The sequence below is a fragment of the Haliotis asinina genome, chromosome 5, assembly GCF_037392515.1.
Source record: "Haliotis asinina isolate JCU_RB_2024 chromosome 5, JCU_Hal_asi_v2, whole genome shotgun sequence".
Classification (NCBI taxonomy): Eukaryota; Metazoa; Mollusca; class Gastropoda; order Lepetellida; family Haliotidae; genus Haliotis; species Haliotis asinina.
In genome coordinates this window covers 42,815,638-42,839,084 of record NC_090284.1, presented here as the reverse complement: position 1 = coordinate 42,839,084, position 23,447 = coordinate 42,815,638, and the positions used below count along the sequence as shown (strand labels likewise).

General features: G+C 38.2%; 1 protein-coding gene across 1 annotated transcript in view; it reads left to right on the top strand.

The window, feature by feature from the left end:
- The first annotated feature begins 2,535 nt into the window (after nucleotides 1-2,535).
- Nucleotides 2,536-23,447, top strand: part of LOC137284515 (ATPase family AAA domain-containing protein 5-like) — a 28,146-nt gene continuing 7,234 nt past the window's right edge. The window contains exons 1-14 of the mRNA XM_067816344.1: nucleotides 2,536-2,629; nucleotides 6,812-6,888; nucleotides 7,880-9,633; nucleotides 10,155-10,215; nucleotides 11,348-11,780; nucleotides 12,240-12,461; nucleotides 12,900-13,036; nucleotides 13,230-13,389; nucleotides 13,812-13,961; nucleotides 14,626-14,802; nucleotides 16,108-16,280; nucleotides 19,251-19,401; nucleotides 21,381-21,554; nucleotides 22,255-22,376. Of these exons, the coding sequence (XP_067672445.1) occupies nucleotides 6,868-6,888; nucleotides 7,880-9,633; nucleotides 10,155-10,215; nucleotides 11,348-11,780; nucleotides 12,240-12,461; nucleotides 12,900-13,036; nucleotides 13,230-13,389; nucleotides 13,812-13,961; nucleotides 14,626-14,802; nucleotides 16,108-16,280; nucleotides 19,251-19,401; nucleotides 21,381-21,554; nucleotides 22,255-22,376 (3,735 nt within the window). The 5' untranslated portion in view covers nucleotides 2,536-2,629; nucleotides 6,812-6,867. The remainder of the gene's footprint in view (nucleotides 2,630-6,811; nucleotides 6,889-7,879; nucleotides 9,634-10,154; nucleotides 10,216-11,347; nucleotides 11,781-12,239; nucleotides 12,462-12,899; nucleotides 13,037-13,229; nucleotides 13,390-13,811; nucleotides 13,962-14,625; nucleotides 14,803-16,107; nucleotides 16,281-19,250; nucleotides 19,402-21,380; nucleotides 21,555-22,254; nucleotides 22,377-23,447) is intronic.

The following is a 23,447-nucleotide window of genomic DNA, read 5'->3' as shown; positions in this document are numbered from 1 at the left end:
GTGGCCACACCCGGCATTGAATGATATGTGCTGCCCCAAAAGTTGTAAAAGCTCCTTGTCGATTCTGCATTGGTGATTGAATGCTGGATAATGAACCCCAGTGTCATTCATGTGATATTAGATCACGAGCTGCGTCGTTTTTCCTCTTGTTGTCCACTACATACCGTTACTGAATGATTTGAAATTTACGATCGCTTCAAGCTAATGCAGATTTCATCTCTTCGACAAGCATGTTTTACTGGGATCAGTTCTAACTCGAATCTTCACGGGTCGGTAGTGATCAGTGTTTAAGCTGAACGTAATGGTGTATGGCTTTATAAGTTCACATATCCTGAGTTACGGCAGGTATTGGGAAAGGCAGAGGCCATGGGCTATTTTGCACAATAGAATACAAAATGACTCATCAAAATTGTGAAGTTTACTATTAATACATGGGCAGTGGCCTATTCTAAATTCAGAAAAGAGCTAATAATGGACATGAAGATGGCCCATTATGAAAGTTCTCTATCCCTGCATGATGTGGGGGTCTATCCACCAGTTGGTGAAACCTTCGATCTTAAGATTAACAATCCCCAGAAACATAAACAGGCCAAACTGGGATGCCAGTTTACGGTCAGTTTGCAGCCATGTCCCAGGGACTTAAAACTTGTGGTAACTTTTTAGTCTGGGTCCCGTATACCAAGTCCAGAAAAGAATAAAACAAATAGCAAAATATTAATCTTGGATTTGAGGATAGTTTGCCTGTCAGATAGAAATATTTTCAAATCTGATAAGAGCAACTTCTGAAAGAAAAGAGGAAGTGTTAATAACCTGTAATTATTCAAAATCTAACCAGACAAACCAGTGGTTGATAGCATAAGTCACTGACACATACTTGGAACACAAAAAATGTAACTAATAAATGCTACATTTTCTGTCGTATTTGAAGACTACAAATATTCTCTAAGCTCTTTGACAATAACGCTGTGTTTTTGTTTATTTGTTTTGTTTTTGTTTGTTTGGGGTTTTTTTTGTTTTCATTATTATTATTTATATATTTTGACAGTCTACCTTCATGTGCGAGTAAGCTAGACTTCAGTTAATATTTTCGTTATTACAAAATGTGATGCAATGCGCGATGGGGTAAGGAGAGGTAAGCTTAGGTGAGCTGAGGTAGGAATGAGCTGAGTTCACTTCGCGTTCACGATACATGCACAAATACATTTTTAATTGGAAGAAAATATATATGTGACAGAAATCTGCACAAGCTTGTGAATTTTCAATATTGCCAAGATGCCCTCACTCCATCCTATGAAGGTAGGCCGAACCAGTGTTCGTGTTTTGCTGTTTTAACGCCGCACTCAGCAATAGTCCAGCTATATGACGAGGTTTGTAATTAATCGAGTCTGAACCAGGCAATGCAGTGATCAAACATCAAGAGCATCGGTCTACTCAATTGAGATACGATGATGTGTTGTCCAGGTTAGCGAGCCTGACTACCCGATCCCTTTAGTTGCCACCTACGACAAGCGACCCTCGAAGATCCGGGTTAGAATTGATCTTCAGTAACCCATACTTACAGAGGCGAAATCTGCATCAGCTTGAAGCGCTCGTAAATTGCCAAATGCCAAACACCCTCGACCGATCCTGTGAAGGTAGGCGGAATCAGTATTTGGTAATTCACTTTCTGCTACTTCCGATACATGTACACTCACTGACCTTTAAACCCTAATGTCTGAAACTGTTGTACATAAGTAGTACTGACCCGTGAAGTTCCGGATTAGAATTGATCTTCAGCTTGTCGTAAGAGGCGACTAACAGGATCGGGTAGTCAGGTCCTCAGACTTGGTCGACAAATGTCATCGTACCCAAATTGCGTATACGACACCCATGCTGCTAATCACTGGATTTCCAGTCCAGTGTCTATTATTTACAAACCACTGCCATATAGCTGCGAAGAATATCGAAAAAATCTCATTAATTTTAGCTTGTTCAGATATCGTTCCGTCTGTAGGTGTTGGTGGGTTGTTGCATTTGCACCTAAGGTAAACGTTATTGATGTTGGCTTTACTTCTTTAGCTCCGATGGGACCTTTACATCACTATCTCCACTGTTTTTTTCTAAATGTTTATATCCAGATATTTCCGTTAGCGTTTGTAGAGACATCACACAAACCAAAGAAGCAAATTTAATTTTGTATACTGCAGTTCCTTTCACTCAGAAAATCTGCAGATAAAATCATTCGCTATCTATCATTTGACAGCAATAGATAGATTCACTTGGCAGTATAAAATGCAAACATAACTTTTTGTAATCAAAATGAGTTTGTCGGCGAGGCATCATCTGTATTGCGCGCACCTGTTTGAAGGTAAGGTCAGGACGAGTTATCTCCCTTATTACTCAATGCGAAACTATACGTTTCATTGTACCGACCTTGTGGTTCCTGTACTTATCGAACATATATCTATATGTGATAAAGAAATTGTTACTATACAATATGTTAATTGATTTATGGTTACGTCTGAATTAATTTAACTGTGCAAAATATACGAAAACAAAGTGGGTCAAAGGTCATCCATGAATGGAGGATATTGGCGCCAATGCTATGAACAACAAACTTTGTAAACCATCAGTCCATCGAAACATAATGGTAAGTCCTTTATTGACGAAAGGATATCGACTATGATAATGTGACATTTTTATTGGGCAGTTCCCATATGACAAAAGTTGATATGTTATCCGAATCAACTGCTGAACGACAGTCAGCGGTGTTTGGAACAAGTCAAGATGTGAAGAGGGCTTCCTATTTCTCAACTCTGTGCACGTTTATGTTTATAAAATAAATGTGTGTGTAATTTGTGAAGCCACTAATCGAAGCTTAAAATGCTTAAAATGTTATCCGCAAAATCCAGTGTAGACAACAGACTGGGAAACTGACCTGGTGTTTGAAACAAGCAGGCGACAGTAGCCTGAGTAGGTCAAGTGAAGCAGACTCTTCGTAAATGAAGGAATTGTAGAATTATTATTTTCATTGTAGTCATATATTTCCAAACACGTCCAGTGTTGTGGCCAGTAAACTGTGTTCTTTTGGGCCACCAGAACAAAACAATTGAGCCCAAAGAATTCTGTATATCTTGTGTATTTACTGACAATGACTGGCATATTTACAAAGCTCTGATGTCCTCAAATGATGATTTCTACCATGTTTGCACAAAAGAACATGACTGGTGTACGTGTGGTAGTTTGCCAGTATGGTCCATGTGTATTTCAAAATAGGTAAGTACAAAGGACGACTGTTGAACTGAACATGGGGAAGGAAATGAGACGGATGTTTTTGTAATATTGCATACTTTAGGTTGATGAATAAGTGAACATGATAAAAAGAGGGTCCACCCTGTGTAGATTTTTAGATATTGAAACTATCGTTTTACATGTTGTGCAAATGTGCATCTGGTGTGCACAAACATAAAGAATGTACTGAAACATATTCACTGCATTCTAAGGGGCACAGTATTGTTCACCATACCCGCTACACAGCAGTGACATTTCTAAGTGTTTTGTTGTAGTTACATGCATCATTTCACCCTCATTTCATATGATCAGTTGCAGTCTGCAGTCTGTATTGAAGTCATCAAAACAAACAATACCTCACAGGACCCTCGTAATGCCTGCAGTGACCCTTTATGCTAATAATTAAGGATCTCAGGGCCTCTTATGTTTGTGATTCATGGTAACACCATGCGAAGACATACGGTAGTGAACAGTGATTCAATAGTTGTTAGTTGAGATTAACGCTGTTATGATACACTTGCATATTGGGTGAATCAAAATGTATCCCTTCATGAATTCAATTCGTTTTTTGTGGTCACCAGAACCGAATATGAAAAAATATTTGTAATTTTTACATTGAAGATGTTTTACTTCAGCCCTTATGAAGTGAGATATGCATGACTGGAATATGTACCAGCCTTGCAGTAGTGCATGTCATGATAGTTTGCAAAGGCTGCATATGGTACTGAGGACTATAACTATTATCCTGTTACATACCAAATTTGAGTGTCATGTCAGATCACTAGTTATTACTACGACAAATATAACAGTCAACATGGGGGTTCCATTTTGTGCATCAATCAGTTAACTACAATATAGTATTTGTGAATGATTATTCGTATCTGTTACCCAATATTCCTGATACTTATCATAATCGTAACATAGTGTTACACTGTATTCATTCAGCCCTAGTTGAGATTACTGACAGGCTACTGCACAAGGTATAAACCAACCAAGCAACAATGCTCCACTGCTCTTGGTAGCTTTGAAGCTGTTCTCAAGTGTTAGTGGTGATTTTGTCCACACAGCATGCATAACTTAAGATAAGATTTATTGATATCCCCAAGGTAAACCTTGAAACCTTGCACTGGTGCAACCCGAAGCTTCAAAATGCAGCCTCCTATTTCTGCCAACTTCCACCTAGTGCATGTTATTATTTGCAATTCATAGACATCAACTATGAAACTGAAAGATGAGGGACTGATTATGACCAAGGTAGAGCAGTCTCTAATGAGTACACAAGCAGTGATTTAATGACGTACCATTAATATCATGGAATTTTAGGAATGTGAGAAAAAATTATCAGAATTAGGATAATTTTATGATGATGATTCCAGATTATCAATCCCCAAACTCGAGCAATAAATGTTATTTTGGAGCAGCCGATATCATCCGTTGTCTGTTTTCCAACAAAGTTGTTACCAAATAAGTAATGTAGAGTAAAACAGAATAGATTGCCACCATATAGGTGGACTATTGCTGAATGTAATGTTAAACAGCAATCAAAGAACAGGATATATTGGTAACATTACCATGATTACTAACAAATGAATTAATTAAAAGACAAGTCGTCATGATAAACCTATTGGGCCAGTATGTAAATAATGATAAAACACAAGCTTATGAAGCAATCTACCAAATGTCTTTAATTGCACAAAAAAATTGTTTATCATTGTCTATTAGTTCTGAACTATTTTTCTTTCACTTAGGATATTCAGATATGACTCATTTGTATGATTCGCAGTTATAACATATGTTAAATATTTCTTAATTGAATTAGTTTGACATGTTTGTTAAGCATGTGTTTAATAAAAATGAGGCATAAAGTTTTTTCATGTTTTTCACCTGAAAAATAATTTTCATTCTTGTGGATGTATTAAGCTGGAATGCATCTTATCATGCTGATGTGTGCCAAACATAATTGTTTTGGTTAAAAGTGTAGTGTTTCCTTATGCATTTATTTGATTATGTGTTTAAACATTCAATGCTTTAATGTAAATAAATTCCTGTGCATCATTATTGTTCCTAATTTCTGTTATCAGTCACCTCTGTGTGAAAAAACAAAACCCATAATATTATCATTATGAATTTGGAAAATTTAACATGGGGTCAATAATCATCCTGTGAGCAGCTCTAGACAAGTCACTGATCAGTCCATGACATAACATGTACACGAGATGGTGTACATGTTTGACCACTCTATCGATCTTTTGTCAGACAAAAAATTCAAAAATTATTCTATGATGATGTATACTGGGACTCTCTATTTTTGAGGAAATACATGTACATGAGGAAAACATCGGGAAAGCAGAAACACACCAATGTAATATTGCTAGACATGTGACATCATAATGGTTACAGTTATGATGTCACAATGCTAATTAATGCCTCTGTTGCAATGGTGTTAGACCTTGCTTGACTCGCAGCAAATTGATATGAGAGTCATCACACACATCAGTTTCTATCAGTTTGTTTCCAATGCAATAGACAGAATACTTAATTCCCTTCCATGAAATACAATTTCTATTGAACTCGTGAAAGATTAGGTATCAACCTTACTTTTTTTTTGTTTGATACCAAATCATGAACTTGTTAAAAAAATTGATATTACACGGAAGGTCGTTTAGTGTTAACTAGATATCCACATTACTTATAGATAGATCTATGCAATCATTCACTATCAGCAAACAGATGACCCAGGGTGTGGTAATATTCAGGGCTTCAGATAACTTTTGTGGGGTGTGGGTCTACTTACACCTAATATTGCAAGTGGAGGTTTACTGAGAATTTTGAAGTACTGACATATTTTTGTGTCAGCAAGTCAGTGAAGTGGTTTGTTATTTATGATACTAAACAGCTTTTCAGCTATTAAACTTTATGTTAGATATACAAAGGTATTTATGTGCGTACATGATACGCTTGAAATCTTATATTATGTCGTATGTCATTGAATTTTAGGCGTACATTACCCATGTATGCCCCTTATCTGTAGCCATGAATCAGAGATGCCAACCTCAGCGATTTTATCGTAGTCGCTACGGATTTTAACTTCAAACTACGCCAATACAATTCCACTAGAAATCCTACAAAATTTGAATAAAATGCATTAAAATTCTGATATACACGTATAGACAAAAACACATATTTTCAATAATGAAATACATTTTAGGACTTCACATAGCTTCCATTCATCATATTTATAACATATTTGAACTGGAATGATTGCAAGTAACAAATGCAATTTAGCAAAGCTGATTTGAATACCTTTGCGATCTGACACATTTAGCTCTGGCGGAAGTAATTTAACCACGTGACTGTAATGTCATTCTTTTCTTTTTCTCAAAATCCATCGTGATTTTGTTTATTTAGTTAACTACTAATTTTATGGTCAAACTACTAATTTTGAACACTTTGGGGTTGGCATCTCTACATGAATATTGCCGTAAAAGTATTGCACTGTAGTATCTTCCATGGGCGAGTAATGTGTTTCTTTATGTTACAGATGATGAGGACTCTACCTCTGCTGTGATATGCCGAATTTGTACACTGGACACAAAAATGTTGGAAGACAAGATTGAGGTGGGTGTCACTGCTATTTGGTATGCTAAGTTAATGAGTGAATGAGTGAGCTTAGGTTTATGAAGCTTTTAGCAATATACCGGCATTATTATATCTTCACACACTGTCCCCTTGTGGGGAATCAAACCAGGGTTTTTGGCATGATGACCAAACACTTCAACCAGTGGGCTGTCCACACCCCATTGTCCCTCACTGGCTACATACGCTGTGATAATTGATGCATAGATCCATGAATATGGTTATGTTTCAGTGTATCAGCATGGCAAAGGAGCTAATGGTCCATGGTAATTTGTGCTTATGGTCTAGTGGAAAATTTTGAAAGATTTCTTTCCATGGTGCTTGTGAGCCGAGGCATCTAACTGATAGTTCTGTTTGTATGTTTATTATGATCCTTGTGTACACCAGTTGAATGATACCTAATATCATTGTTTCAGGGAAGGTAATTTCTGTGGATCCGCAGATTTCAAACTGATCAGTTGTATCATGTGTATAAATTGTCCAAACCCGCATTAGATGACACAATGTTAAGTTTTCAGCTGAAAACCAATACTCCTGTTGCCATCACTGTTGTTTGAAAGTGTGCATCAAGGGGGAGTATGTAATTACTTATTTTATTTTTTATTACATAATTCTTCACACTCTTTTCCTTTCTTATCTCCCCACTGTCACCTTTTTTTATAGAATATATTTTGAGCCTTAATATAAAGCATGTAATAAGTAAGAAGGACTGCATTACCCCGGGAATAGCAAAATTGCTAAAAATCAGCTGATTTGGCTGGTCCAGACTTGATTTTTTTAAGTCTACATTATTTGTCTAGAATTTTGGCATATTTGAGGGAATCAGTGTGAACTAATTTTGAAGTTGGTATAAATTGTTAAAATGTAAGTGTGCATTATTAAGCTTCAAAGAGATCAATGATTGTTGCATTTTGACAGATTATGTTCTCTGCTGTTGACTGTTGAAGTAATTCCAGATACTTTTTGTTTTCAGTGTGACAAAGCCAACAAGGCAGGGATTGGCTCTCCACAGAGCTCAATACTTGATTTTTTCGTTTCTCCAAACAATAGTACTGCTAGCAAAAAGCAGAAGGAAAAATGTCAGCCCACAAATTTACAAGAGTCTTCTGAGAAAGTTGAGGCTGTGGAGAAGCAGGAAAATGCTGTTAAAGGTCAAGGTCATGACAGCAATGATAATTTGACTGCTGTGTCAAATGAAAGTTGTGAGAGTGTTATTTTGCTGAGTGACGAATCAAACTCTCAATGCAATGGCCATACCACACAGGCTGATTTGTTGAATCTGTCAGGTGTTTCAAACAGAAAGAGAAGTAAAAGGGATGGAAAGAGTGGGAAGAAAAGTAAAACCATGGCTTCAGACTGTGCAGAAGGTGAAAATGGAGAGAAAGACAACAAAAAGAAATCTAGCAAGAAGTTGACATTACAGAAACAGAAGTCTGTAGAAACAAAACCTGAGGATGTGACTTCCCAGGTACCTGTGGTTAATGAGACAGAAAACAAAATTTACAATTCAGTGTCGAAAATTAAAGATGAAGGACAGACGTCTAAGAAGAGGAAACGTAATGACATTGATGAAACTGAAAGGAAGCGAAACAGGACTAGTGAATCAACAGATGCGCCTGCTGATCAGTGTCCAGCGATGGAGATGTCTTATGAGGCCTTCATCCAATCGCTGACCCCTAGAGGATGTGCAGACAAGACAGCACCGAAGAAGGAGGATGTATCAAGCAGGGATGAGAAGGAAGATTTATCAAAAATGGTCAAGGAGGGAGATGCACTACAAGAGGAAGGTGTTCAGATCCTCACTGCCAAGCAGGAAGATCCTCCCAAGGAAGTTGTAAATTCTAACAAATTGAAAGATTCAAAGAAGAAAAAGTCTGCCAAAGCTTCATTATTCAAAGAAGGTTCTGAGACAGATATTCCACCTGTGAAAGATGACTCAAGTGGGGATGATGGAGAGAAGAAGACTCCATCCATACTTAATTTCTTTGCCAAAGTAAATACAGATAAGAACTCTGAGCATCAAATTGTGACAGTAATGGCTGATGTGCACCATGAACCGACAAAGGAGAAAAGTACCTCAAAGAAATCTCATGAGAACCAGTCTGTTGCTTCACCAATAGTGTTATCCCCTAAATCTCCTGGTGTTGTCAAGCTGGATGAAGATATTGAGATGCTGAGTTCAGAAACTGTGGTGGAGGTAATGACCTCTAGAAACAAGAAGGATAAATCCTCTGTGAAAGCGAAATCAGGTGATAAAACTGTTTTAAGAATAGATGAGAAGGTGGAAGAATTGAAGGAAGAAGTTACTATTGAAAAAGTGGAGGCTGCTCCAAGAAGTGCAGAAGTTGATGCTTTCCTGAAGAGTTCTGACACTCCTACTGTGCATGCTAAGTCAGCCCAGGCAACGCTCAGCTTCACAAAGACTGGTCTCAAGGCAACAAGTGCAGCTATCCCTTCTAGTAAGACCAGGGTAAGGACTCAGTCAGAGAGTAGATCAGCCAAGATTGGCTCTGAGGACAGTGACAAGAGTGAAGTTAAAAAAGTGAAAAAGAGACGTGGAAAGAAAAAAAAGGATGATGGAAAAGAAAAAAGTAAGTTGGATGATTCAGTGCTCAGCAGTGATGGCCCTGAGAGTCCAAAAGAAGTGAGGGCTCGTCGAATGAAGTACCAAGTCAGCAGTCTTCAGTTCGATGACTCCAGACGGACACTTATCAAGATGAAAATAAGGTATTACAATGTCTGTGAATACACATGTGATAGCGACATGAGGGAAAAATAATAGATGTATATGCCACAACAAATCTATCTGATGAAGGAAAAAGAACTAGAAAGACTAGGGGTTTATAAAATCTTGAAATTTTAAGGAAACCACTGTTTCAACATAAGCGTTTATTGGTAAGATACGACCCATGATGTTTACCCCAGTGCTAATAGTGCCGTGTTTTGTAGGACATTCCTGCATATAGCATAGACTGGCAAATTTCACTGCAATGTCAGTTGGGACAAAGATATCCCACAGATATTGGCAATTAGGTTCCTCACTCTGAGAGTTACGGTTTGAATCTCAGGAGGGACTCAACCCAGCAAAAGTGCTAGAATCTGTACATCACTGTGGAAGTGTAATCCCAAATATAACCATAATAACACATTACATTTTATGCAGCAGTGTGTATTCATAAATTCATATGACTAAATATATAGGTTTGAAATGAAAATACCTGGACAGATTGTGACTTTTTTGTTTTCAGACTTAAAAAGACTACCAGCAGTGGTGAAGAAACTGAATTTACTCCTCGTTCGTCCAAAACTGTGAGTAAGCTAGGCAGATTATCAAATGGTTTTACCCAAAATAAGAAGAATGGCTCAAATAATGAACCTGTTGGATCAAAAGAAACTGGCTGTTAGAATCTTTAACATTGTCCGTAGTTTAAAAACTGAGTGTCCTATATGGTTAAAAATCCAAACTTAAAAGGAATTTTGATGTATGCTAGCATGTTGTTTTATGCAGTAATATGAAGCGAAAGATAAATGATTTTTCCTCTCATTTTATTCTTTTCTCTGTAATCATGTCAGATATATGCTGCTCGCAGGAAATTTATACTTTAAAATTAAAAAATTTTGGTGTCGTTTGCTGCAGTCTCAATTGTCCCAATATCAGCCTCTGAGCTTGTGTAATATAGGTTATCACGCTAGTGTGTTTTGGGATGGTTGATGTCCTGCATTGGGAATAAACAGTGTATTTAGCGAGTCTTGGTGAGCTAATACATAGTGTTTATTCCTAATGCAGAATATTAACCGTCCCAAAACACAAGAGTGTGATAACCTATTTATCATACAATGTCCTGCTTACTTTTAAATTTTAAAAAAGAGCTTATTCTTGTCAGCAAATATTAACTTAGTTTGCAAAATGACAAAAAGCACATGTGGAATTTGAGAAAATTTCAGTTAAACTTTTGAACAACAAATAAAATGTTCACATGGCATTTTGCTAGCACTCTTGTCAACTGACAAAGTGTCAAACAGTTCATTTGAGATTTTGCTCGCTTGCAGTCAGTTGGAAAACTGGAGTTGGTATCTTCCGGACCCAATGCCATTTTGACTTAGCTTCGTAATCAGTCCCATCTATATTTACAAGATAACAATTTTCTCTCATCAAGGCAATCACTGTACTGTAACCACAGCAGTCGATCTGGACATGATCGCTGATAGATGGGCATGACCCCATGTTTGTTTACAGTGTGAAAGTAGTCCCTAAAATTTGCATATGACCTCTCTAATTTGCATCAGTATCCGTATATGACCCCCCCAGGATTTCGAAAATATCCGTTGGTTTTATCCTGCCAAGAACACCACCCATTGTATGATAAAATAAGTTACTTAATGTTGAAGCTTTTTAGCAACAATATTCAGCACATATTCATGTATTCATGTTGTAATTCAGAAAGGACAAAAGCAAGCGAAGGCTCAACAGCTTTTGGAGAAAGCCAAGAAAGTTAAGAAGACAAAAAAATCAAAAGTAAAACACAAGGCCACCCGTAAACGAGAATCTGTGACAAGTGGAAACGAGAGCTTTGTTGACTTGGACAGTAGCACAGATGGAGGTGGTCGACGTCGCAGTGCACGTTTAGCTGTGCACGTCATACCGGAACCAATTACTGTGGAGGACGAGGATGATGAGTCTGAAGACAAACCTGTAAAAGTGAAGAAATCCACTAAGACACCACTGAAGTCAAAACCTCAAGATGTTTCCAAAACACTGAAAGCTAAGGACAGTCCTCGGAAACTGAAGGCGAAAGAAACACCCCAGAAACTGAAGGTTAAGGACAGCCCCCGGAAACTGGCAAAGGATAGTCCAAGTAAACCAAAATCAAAAGGTATGTTCTTCAAGCACTCCTAGGACTATGTTTACTTGAATGCATCGCTAAGGTTTAATGGTAAATGGAGGAAAAAATCCTGAATTCAGCAGAAACATGATTCCTCCAGTTGTTTCCCTGAATAAATCCTTGGTTCAGTATGAAGTCAGAAGTTCATTACTAGCATATGCTAATTCAAATTGTATGGTGTTGGACAGTCTAACAGTTTAGATGATGTTTGATGTTTTGGTACATGGTTTATGAATCGCTTATTGTTAAAATAAGGAGTTTAATTTTAGTTTGTATTTTTTTTCACTGTCAGAGGATTTGAATCTAATCATGGTATGATATTATCAATATATCTATCATACTGTGACCTCTTGCCATTAACCAACTTTTTAAATTAGTTCTCAGATCCCTATTAACATGAACCATGAACAAAATATGTAATAGTTTTTCTGACTGTTTTCCTGTTGTCAGGCAAACTGGCTTCTATCTTCATGGGTAAGTTGAAGCCGGAGGTGAAGTTGAAAGAACCAGAAGACCCGGAGAAGGTGCGACTCCGTCAGGCGTTCCTCATGAGCGATGTCCCGGATGCACTGAAGAGACAGGTGGTTGCTGTTGCTGCAGTCCAGAGCAGCATGGAGACCACAGGGCTCCCCACCATCAGTCACGTGCAGCAAATACCTGAGTCACGGGAAGGTACGTGTATTGAATTGAAAGAGTGCTCCCAAGGCTGATAGAATACTGATGTGAATGGCAAGCAAATGATTTACATTCATACTTAGACATCAAATCCTAGTTTACGTAGCATTAATGTTAATTAAACATAGTTTAAACGGATATGATGTTGGAATGTTTTTTATTTATGAATTTATGAAATATTCAGGATTCAAATAATTTTTCCTCATCCATGATATTTGCTTCTTTCTCTCTTGCAGTGGAAACTTTCTGTATTATGTTCCTTAAGCAATGTGAAAACATCTCATCCGAACACACCCAACATGTGCACATGTGTTTGAAGCAACTTTGGGTACAATTTGCATACACTTTCTAGAAAGTGTATTGTTTAGAGTAGGTTACTTGGTTAATGGGACGTTTTTAAACATTGATGTGACACTGAAGTATGTTTTTCCTCAGAAAACAGTGTGTGGAACTTGGCACCGGTTAAACTACCACTTAGGGTGTTGGAGCCATTTCATCAGGGCTTGCTCATCAACTGGGCTGACCTTGGAAGCCACAAAGTAGTCTCCCCTGCCAAGTCTGAGCTGTTCAAGGTAGGCAGGTTCATTCCAAATGTCATTGAGATTGGAGTCTCACTGATAGGGTTAGATTTTGTGGCAGGCATGTAGCATACTGTACAACTTTCATCCCACATGAAGTGGACACAGCATTATGGAACTTGCATTCTGTTGAAAAGTGTGGTTAGCCTGTCAATCACATTGTATCATTTCTTTGTAATGTGATCAGGATTTCCGATTCCACTTGGAGCTAGCTGAAGGGGTGGTGGATGAACTTCTAGCAGAGGTGGAGGTTGGCGTAAGGGGCCTTCCGGTGCGACAGATCTATGCTGACATGAAACGCAAGTTGGAGGAGGATCTTCGCTCTCAGGAGCCCAGCATAGATGCAGGTAATGATGCATTCACTGTTTAAGACCTGTGGAGACGAGGTTAGATTTTGCCTCCAGCAGCCCATGCTTATGGAAAGAGTCGAATACTAGGATAGGGTGCCCGTCATCAGGTTTGCTGTCTTGGTTGATGCATTTCATTGTATACCAAATATGTGTACATGCTGACAGTCTGTATATAATTGAGCCTGAAGCAGACAGCCAAGTGATCAACAGCATGAGCATTGAACATTATCTTGGGAAATGATGACATATGTATTCCAAACTGGTTATTTTTCACCTACTCCAAGGAATGTAACTCATGCTTTTAGCCATAAGTTAACCTAGCCTAGACTTGAACATTTACCTGTTACTGTGATACTGCAGGAACAGAGAGCATTGTTTTGTCAAAGAAACATTTACTTGCTACTGGTTATGTTTCTCAGCAAAGGTGTCACAACCTTCCACAGAGTCTACTAAGCAAGAGGCAGTAGAGAAGAAGAAGAAAGGAAGGGGCCGTACAAAGGGAGCCAAGCTTAGTCTATCCAAGGAAGCAGCAGAGAGTGTTCCAACTCCTGAGGTCATCAGGGTTGGAGGTGTGCATCTTTTTATCAGATGTGAAACTAAGATGTTTTTGTAGTGATAGAGTTCTTGAATATCTTTTGAACTGAGTTGTCAGTACATGCTGTTGTGGCATGCAGATGCCTCCATTCTGAAAATGATTTCTTTAGCATAGTCAGATTTCATGTAGTGTAATTGTCATAATGGGTGATAGATATCAACAGCCAAGATCCCTTCCATAGTTCTTGTACTGTTGGTGGCCTGAGTAAAAGTATTGATGATAGTCATTGCACAATTAAACCCTATGAAGAACTTTGGTCCTTGTCACCATTCCACAATGCAATCTTAATGCTTAAGTGATCTTAATTCCCACAATATAAAAGTGCATTACAATCTCCAAACTTGATATTAATGCAGAAATACATTTTTGCAAAATTTGACGAATCATGGAAATGTGAAAGTTTCATTTCTATCTGTCATGATCACTGAGAGTATGGTATGTCAGTGTCTGGTCAGTAAAATGTTTATTTTTTAAGGGGTGTGGGATAGAGTCATCGCATCACGCCAATGACCCAGGTTTAATTCCCCACTTGAGTACAATATGTGAAGCCCATATCTGGTGTCCCCTGTCATGATATTGCTGAATTATTGCTTAGTGGTCTAAAACTTAACTCACTCCCTCTGTACATTGTACAACAGAGATGATGTGGACGGAGCGCTACCAGCCCACCCACTCAATGGAAGTCCTGGGCCACACAGCTCACCTCCAGAAACTGAAGAGCTGGCTGCTGGAGTGGAAGCATCGCACTCACAAGGAGGCTCGCAAGATGAGGCTGCAGATGCTGAAACAGGCGCAGCCAAAGGCTGTGGTCAAAGGTAACCTTGACCTTTACTGGGGATAGTCTTTCAGCTGAATGAAGGGCAGTGGGGTAGCGTAGTGGTTAAAGCCTCTCGCTCATCATGCCGTAGACCCTGGTTTGATTCTTCACATGAGTGCAATGTCTGAAGCCCATTTCTGGTGTCCCTCACCATGATATTGCTGAAATAATGCTAAACACAGCATAAGCCCATACTCTCTCACTTCCAGCTGAAGCGTGTCACAAAGAAGTAGCATGCATTTCGCTACAGTTTTCATAGTTAAAGGAGGTCCTTCATTTTTATCCACCAGCTTGCAATGCCTCTTCCATCCGTCTGTAATCATTTTGTGTCCGGAGCAGAACTCAAAAACCGTTCAATATTTTTGTGCAAAACTTAAACCTGAAGTGGTGCCTTTTGCTATGTACAGGTTTTAGTGATTTATTATTCTCTTGGTTTCCAAAAACATTTTAATATCTGTCATCAAAATTGGTAGATATGTGTGGCAGACCCCAAAATGGTGCCTTTTGCTATTTACAGGTTTTTGTGATTTATCATTTTCTCGGTTCCCATGGATACAATTCGGACTTAGTCTCAAACTGGAGGGCTTCGTTTCCAGAGCATAACTCAAAAACTGTTCAATATCTTTCAACAGATCTTGGCAGATATATGAGACAGATCTTGGCAGATATATGAGACAGATCTTGAAGTCTTGCCTGTTGCTGTTAACATATATATGGCATTTATATTTTTGATGATTTCCATGGAAATGATTCAAAATAATCTAAAAAAAACATCAAGTAACTGTCAGATGATTTGTCCTCTCAAATATGTGTGGGCCAGGGGGATATGTCATCTTCTGATGACTCATATCTTTGGATATCTGAATCTTAATGATCATCTCAGTATGGCATTCAGCTTAGCTTAATGATCTTCACATTCATCTTAGCTTTATAGTCATCTGCAAGTTGCATTCAACCTGGCATAATGATCTTCACAATAATGCATTCAAGAAAGCTTATGGTTCTGTGGATTGTTGCGTTCAGCCTAGCTTACTGATTTTCACGATGTTGCATTCAGTGGAACTTAATGATCATCTCAATGATGCATTCAACCTGGCTTAATGATCTTCGCAATGTTGCATTCAACATAGCTTACTGATCTTCACAATGTTGCTTTCCATGTAGCATGATCATCCCAATGTTGCATTCAGTCCAGCTTAATGATCTTCTCTTTATCAGCCAAGGTTAATGATCTTTCCAGTGTTGTATTTTTCTTCAACTTCCTGCACAGCAGATGTCAGTGCTGTTCGCATGTCTGTTTCAGCTGCTGAGGAAGACAATGCATGGTGGGGAGAGGAAGACAGTGACTTTGACATGGACACCGACGACAGTGATGATGAAGATGACAGGCTGTGTAACACCATGGTCATCACAGGGCCCCACGGCATTGGCAAGACTGCTTCAGTATACGCTCTGGCTCAGGAACTTGGATACAAGGTGATTGTGTAGTCTGCAAGTGTTAATATGCAATTTTTCAAAAAAGATAAAGTATGTGGACTTACTGAATGGTAACTACGTATGTGACCCATGAAAATCCAGTTTACAATTGATCTTCAACAATCCATGTTTCAGCAAAGAGACCATTTGCATAATTCGATAGCCTGACTTGCTTACTTGTTTGACACCTGTCATCACATCCTAGTTGAGGACATTGATGCTGGTCCAGGCTTGATAATTTTCTCTCATAACTTAGCTGGAATATAGCTGAGTGTTGTGTAAACAACGAACGGGAATCTTGCTAACTGAGGATTCTCAAATCTCCAGGGAAATTTAGAGTTATGGTTAGGAAAAAATTAAAGAACGAATAAACACATGTTTTGTACTCTTTTAACCATTACCATGATTACATATGAAAGACTTATGGTTAGTCATAAGCAGAACACAAAATTCATTCTTTAAAAATATGTGGTTAATTAATACCGAACGATTAAAAGTTGTCAAAAAAGTCGTCTACTCCACTCTCGCCGGCCAGTGAAACCACAGACATGTTACGTAACCGTGCCACCAGAGCCCTGCAGTGATGTCATGTGAGGAATGATTTTCAGTTAGTTGTATATAAAATGTGTAACTAGCTCATCAATTTACTGATTTCCTGATGTCAACAGAGACATGCCGAATCGTTCGTGCTAAATATGTTGTTTGAGAAAAGTGTGCAAGGTTTTTGAAGCTTGAATGCATTAAGTTGTCCGGTTCCAAGATAGAAGATGCTATTTATATTTTGTTTTCATTGAGTTTGAAAAAAAGTTAAAACCACTTACTAGTTGAAGTAAATGATTGATGACCAAAAGGATTTTGCATGACACAGCTTGTAACGATTTCTTCCACGGAAGTGAGGTTGTGGTTGAAGTGCCAATAACATTGACGCCTACCTCACTCACTTCCAAGAGTGAAATTGTTATGTTATGAGCAGTGTCATGCAAAATCCTATTGTCCATCAATAAAATACATATTTTACTACCAGTACTGAGTAGTTTAGATTTTGTAACTCCGTGAAAACGATTCTGAATAGCATTTATACTCAGACTGGCAGATGTTCGCGATTTTTTTAAATCGTGGTCCTGGTCTAAAGTCAGTTTGAGAATCTATTAGATTATGGCTTGTTCTCATCAAGTTAAAAGATCAAAACTACTTCCTTCTCATAGTAAAGCATGTTTTTGAATCATGACCAAAAAGATTTTGCATGACACCATTTGTAACAGATCTGCAAGAACAATTTATAAGCATTATGACAAGCGATTTTGACAGAATTGTCTATGAAAACAAGTTGTATCTTGGGGGGAAAAAAGCAAAGCAGATGACAAGGTCAAATGGCAGTAGATTGTGAAAACACAGAGCTTTCATTTTTAAAAACAATTGTCGCGTTGGCAGTTGTAGACAAACCTATAAACAAGACAATCTAACCTCGGAAGTGTAGAGGAATACTACAGCATGCCCACATAGATATGCCTCATATTACATCACGTAGGTGCGTCGCTCTGATTGTTTGAAATTTCGTTAGAGGGAGAGAATAGTGCACTATTGTCAAGAAGATTGATTTAAGGTAATTAAAAGCTGAAATGAGTAGTTTTGATGACAGAGTTTCATTATAATGAAGTCAATAAATGATTTATGGATTTGTACCCCCACTTGCGTATATGTGATTTTCAAGACTTGTATGTTGCTGTTCAGATATGGTAGTATGATGGCTGTGGTAGTTTTCTGGCAAATCCTGAATGCCCATTTTGGTCAAGCGTACCCATATAAGCTTCGTTGAAAGTGCAGTGTTGGTGTATATAATATGATCTGTGTTCAGACCTTAGCTGTTCTTTTAAATGTTTAAAAGAAATCTCATGTTTCAAAAAGTCTCAAGACAAGACAGCTAAAAGGGATTTGCACCTCTTGCTGCCAGATCAACAACTGAGCTTACTTTTTCTCCCTCTTACGATTGTCTGTAATGGTGGGGAAATATCAGCCAAATAGCATCTCATTTATCTTTAAAAGCAATAATTCCTATTTGTAATCTTTTCAGTAAAAAATACCAAGTTTCTTTAAAATCAGTATGAACTTTTTGTTATTATAAAATTCTTCTAGTTTTGCTATATTGTGCTAAAATATTACCTTTCAATTGAATATATTCATGGATTTTTAAAACTGTTTTTTGAAGCAACATATGTCATATTTGGGATTTCACTTTCTTAGTAAAGTACAAATTCTAGTACTTTTTTGGTTGAGTCCCATCCGGGATTCGAACCCGCACCCTCAGAGTCAGGCTCCTAATCGCCAGCGCACAAGGTCAGCCGCCTAGCCCGCTCAGCCACTGCGACTTCCACAAAAAATGAAAGTCGGACAACTGGTAGTCTAGACTGCGTACTTTGTGTACCCCTCTGATACTGCGTACTTTGTGTACCCCTCTGATGAGTGTAAATTGTCACGGCTCCCACGGACGAAAGCTATGATTACATGACTCAACCAAAAAAGTACTAGAATTTGTACTTTACTAAGAAAGTGAAATCCCAAATATGACATATGTTGGATTTGACCACTTTCTAAATGGCATCGTGTAATCATTGTTTTTTGAAGGTTGAGAAATTAGTATCTAAATAAGCTATTTTTGGAATAGTTTGGCAGTGTAATATGTTTACCACTACACAGTTGTGTGTTGTTCAGTATTGCATTAAGTCAAACAGAATGAGAAATTATCGTTTTTCTTACCAGTGTTATAGAATGTTAAAAGTAATGGATCAAAATGGAAAACATAGGTGGGTGTCTGATTCAATAATGCCACTATTTACTAGTACATGTAATGGAGGCCAGTTTTTGCTCTTAAATGGGCAGGGGAAAATCTATATTTATCAAGGAAATGTCACGGAACTTTGTTTGCCATGCCTGTGTGAACAAAAATGTATTGTAAACATGATGGTTGACTAGGTGATTGAGGTGAATGCAGCATCGTCTCGCAATGGGAAGAAGATCCTGTCCAAGCTACAGGAGGCAACACAATCTCACCAGGTCGCCACCAGTAAAGATGGCGGCTCAAACAGCATGATGGCCGCCTTGTCAGGCAGTACGTCGTCTTCAGGTAAAATAACATAAGGAAATGTATGAGATTTATCCAGGGTTCTATACTAAGAGCCCTATGCAGGCAAAACGTGAAAAATTGTTGCTTTGTTTAGAATTGGCATTAACTTCTACTTTTTTAATGCAGATGTATTTCAATATTCTGAAATATTCTCTACTTTTTAAATGTACAGTATACCCTTATTCATAAGTAGATTATTTGCTCAAGTGAATTTGGAGGTTTATAATTCTATTTCTAATCCTGCTAGCCGAATATCAGCTTCTAGCCAAGTTAGCAGTTCTAGTCACTGTATATCCCAGCAGGGTGCAAGTGTTGACATGATTCAGTATACCAGCTGACATTGATCCTGTCCCACCTTGTTGTCAGGAAGGTAGCAGCTGATAATGGTTGATCATTGATTAGTTTAAATGAACCAATTACAACCATTGGTCGATGAAAAATCCCATTGATTACCTACACTGACTAAATCATTCCAACCCTATTAGAAATATCAACCAAATGGCTTAATCAATATGACTGCTGTGATAAAATTACCTGCCAACATCTGTTAGTTGTCTATGTCATGTTTACAGTCTTGATGCAGGTGATCAATGTGTCTCCGTGTGTCAGCTGTGTAGAGAGTCATGAATCTGACAGTTGACAGTTTTTCTTGAATTTACCTGTAGTAACTCACAAAAATGGGTTATCTTGACAGATTAAGATTTGATTAAACCCAGTCTACTATATTATTTTCTGTCCCTTATGCAACATGTGGTTTAGCGGTTTGAAATAGCTGGAAATCTGTGTGGCATTTAACAAAAGCAAACAGGGTATGTTTTGGCAGTCTCTCTTGGTTGAAGGAGAGTTGATTGCGCATCACAGTACCTTAGTATCATAGATTGAAGCTCATGATATCAATCTTGGGTCTCAGTGACTGTCATAGGTTGAATATTGTTGAGTATTCCTCGTCCGTGGAAGGTATTACAGTGTAGTATATATGGCAGTATTACACTGCTAGACATAATGTCATAATGGTTACAGTTATGCTAATGCCCCTGTCACAATGATATTAGACCTTTCTTGACTCATGAAAAATTGACATGAGAGTCATCATACTGTAGGCAGTTTCTATCAGTTTCTGTTTCTAGAGTAATGAACAGAATGCTAAACTCACTTCCATGAAATATTTGCTTTCACTAGTTTGATAACAATTCATTAACTCATTCGGTAAAATCTTCTGTGTAGTAAACAACAAACAAAATCTGAAAACCAGACCCATAATTGAAAGATTTACTGAGGTGGTGGACATGAAGGACGTGTGTCATTTTGTGAGTCTGAGGGAAGATTTTTCTACAGCCCACACTCGTCATAAATGACAACTCACAGGATTGGATGGCCAGGTTCCCTGGTTGATGTATAACTTCTTTGAGTAGCATTTTTGAAGTACAGTATAGACAAACTTCATGGATAACAACTTCTATATTTCTTGAGCGTGATGTTTCGATACAGATTCTTGTACTGTTGCCAAGCAGGAATGAAGTTGTCCATAAAGTTAGTGTATATTCTTGATTCATGTCATTGTATCCCATTTGAATAGATCGATGCTCATGCTATTGATCACTTGAATGTATGGTCCAAACTCGATTATTTACACAAGTCTTAAAAATTGGGACCCGTGAATGTCCCGGGGTAGAATAGGCCTTCAGCAACCCACGCTTGCCATAAAGGGCGACTCAGCTTGTTGTAAGAGGCAACTAACGGGATCGGGTGGTCAGGCTGACTTGGTTGACACATGTCATCGGTTCCCCATTGCGCAGATCGATGCTCATGTTGTTGATCACTGGATTGTCTTGTCCAGACTCTATTATTTACAGACCGCCGCCATATAGCTGTAATATTGCTGAGTGCGGCGTAAAACTATACTCACTCACTCACTCACTTAAAAATTGGCAAGTAACGAACAGACTTAAGACTCATTTACTAATGATTTCATCATTCAGCTGCCAAGCCAGCCAAGAAAGAGGCCAAACTGCCCACAGCCTTTACCAACCTGTTCCGTAAAGCTGGCAGCAAGTCAGATCCAGTGGAGGTCGTTGACCTTGAAGCTGATACAGCAGAGAAGTCAAAGAAGGAACCAAAACAGAAGAGGAAGCGAGAGAAGGATGTTGATAAAGGTTTAATGCATGTTTGTAATGTTCATAACTCCATAACCAGGGCTATGGCTACCATTATGAAAAATGGCCAGGCTTTCTCGTCATTGTCGCTAAGAAGATTGGGCAACTCCTCAATACTATCTAAATAAAGACATTTGCAACGTTTCATGCTTGCACGAAAAACATTGGCTTTCTACTTGCATGATAACCTCAAAAACATTTCATATAAATAAGTGTGCTGGCAACAAACACTTCACAGCTGGTTCATTTAATCCTAAACCCACATTGTAGCTGAGACAACAGAGATAAATTAGTTACTTTGTTGTCAACACAAGCCCTGCCTGTTCTGTTATCTCCCTGTCGTGATGCCAACTCCACACAAGGTGTGATCTACCTTCAGTTGTTAGCAATCTATAGGCCATTTGTATATTGTATTGTCCTCTATAGATAAACTGTTTTAGGTATAGTTACTAGTTTTACATTCTTTTCTGTGATATTTTAGTTGATTTACTGTCCTTTGTCGACAGGTTTTCATAATACACATATACTCCATTTCAGTGTTATGTTCCTGTCAAGATATGGCTGAAATATTGCCAATATTGTTAAATATTAACTCACTCACTCCATTCAAGGTGTGGCTAACAAATATCATGGAATCACTTGCAGTTATTTTTATGAATATTTTGAGACTGAACATGGAATATTAAAATATTTATTGCAGTTGAGAAAAGCCCCAAGAAAGCCAGGAAGGAGCTGAAAGCCAAACCAAACCCTGTGAGAGATGAGGGTAGTCAGTCTGGAGGACTTGAACTATCCACCACCACACTCATTCTGTTTGATGAAGTATGTATGTCACAAACAGTTACATGGATAACTTTGGAAGTGTTACAGTTGTGTGTTAATTGGGATGGATACACTGGATTTTTTTTCTTTCTTTCTTTTTTTTTTTTTCTCTTTCTCGGTTTAATGCTGCATTCAGCTGTTTTCCAGCTATTTGGCAGTGGTCTGTAAAAACAAGTGATAGTAGGCATGAGCATCAGTATTCAAGTGGGATATATCTACCAAGTCAGAGAGCCTGACCTACCAATCCTGTCAGTTGCCTCTCCGACAAACATGGATTACTGACGACCAATTCTAACCCAGACCTTCAGAAATTGGGATACATGGGTCAGTGTTAGTGCTGAAAGTATTGTGCCGTATGGCTCTGACACACATGAAAACCTTAAGGGAGTGAGTGATTTGGGTTTTACGGCACGCTTAGCAATATTCCTGCTATATGGCAGTGATCTGTAAATAACTGAGTCTGGACCAGACAATCAAGTGATCAATAGCATAAGTATCGTTTTGGGAGCGGATGACATTTGTCAACCAAGTCAGTCCTGACCACTTGATCCTGTTAGTCACCTCTTACAACAAAGATAGTCGCGTTTTGTTTCAAGTATGGATTGTTGAAGCCCAATTCTACTCTTCATGGGTTTGAAAACCATAAGGGTGAATCAGACCTGTGGCTGGTCTCATTTGGTGTTGTTAATTGGTTGAAATGTCACAGTTGACCATGGTTCATTACCAACAATCAATCATCACAAAAAATTTATTAGCAACATTGTTTGGATTTTCCTTTTGAAGTTGATATTGCAGATAAGTATAACATGATACAGTTTGCTACTTTTAAGTGACTAATATATCATGAACATATCCACCTTGGAGTCTTTTAGAGATACTCAGTCATGACTTTTCAGCAAGTGAAGTGAGTTTTCTAAAAATTAAACATGTTTACAGGCCCTGACAACTTTTAAGATACATTCCATTATTAAATGTGTGAAAACATTACTTTCAAAAGTCATTTGTGTTCGATTAGAGTAAAATGTGATCAATTGCTTGGTCATTTGGTCATTTGGTCATTGCGAGCAGTCT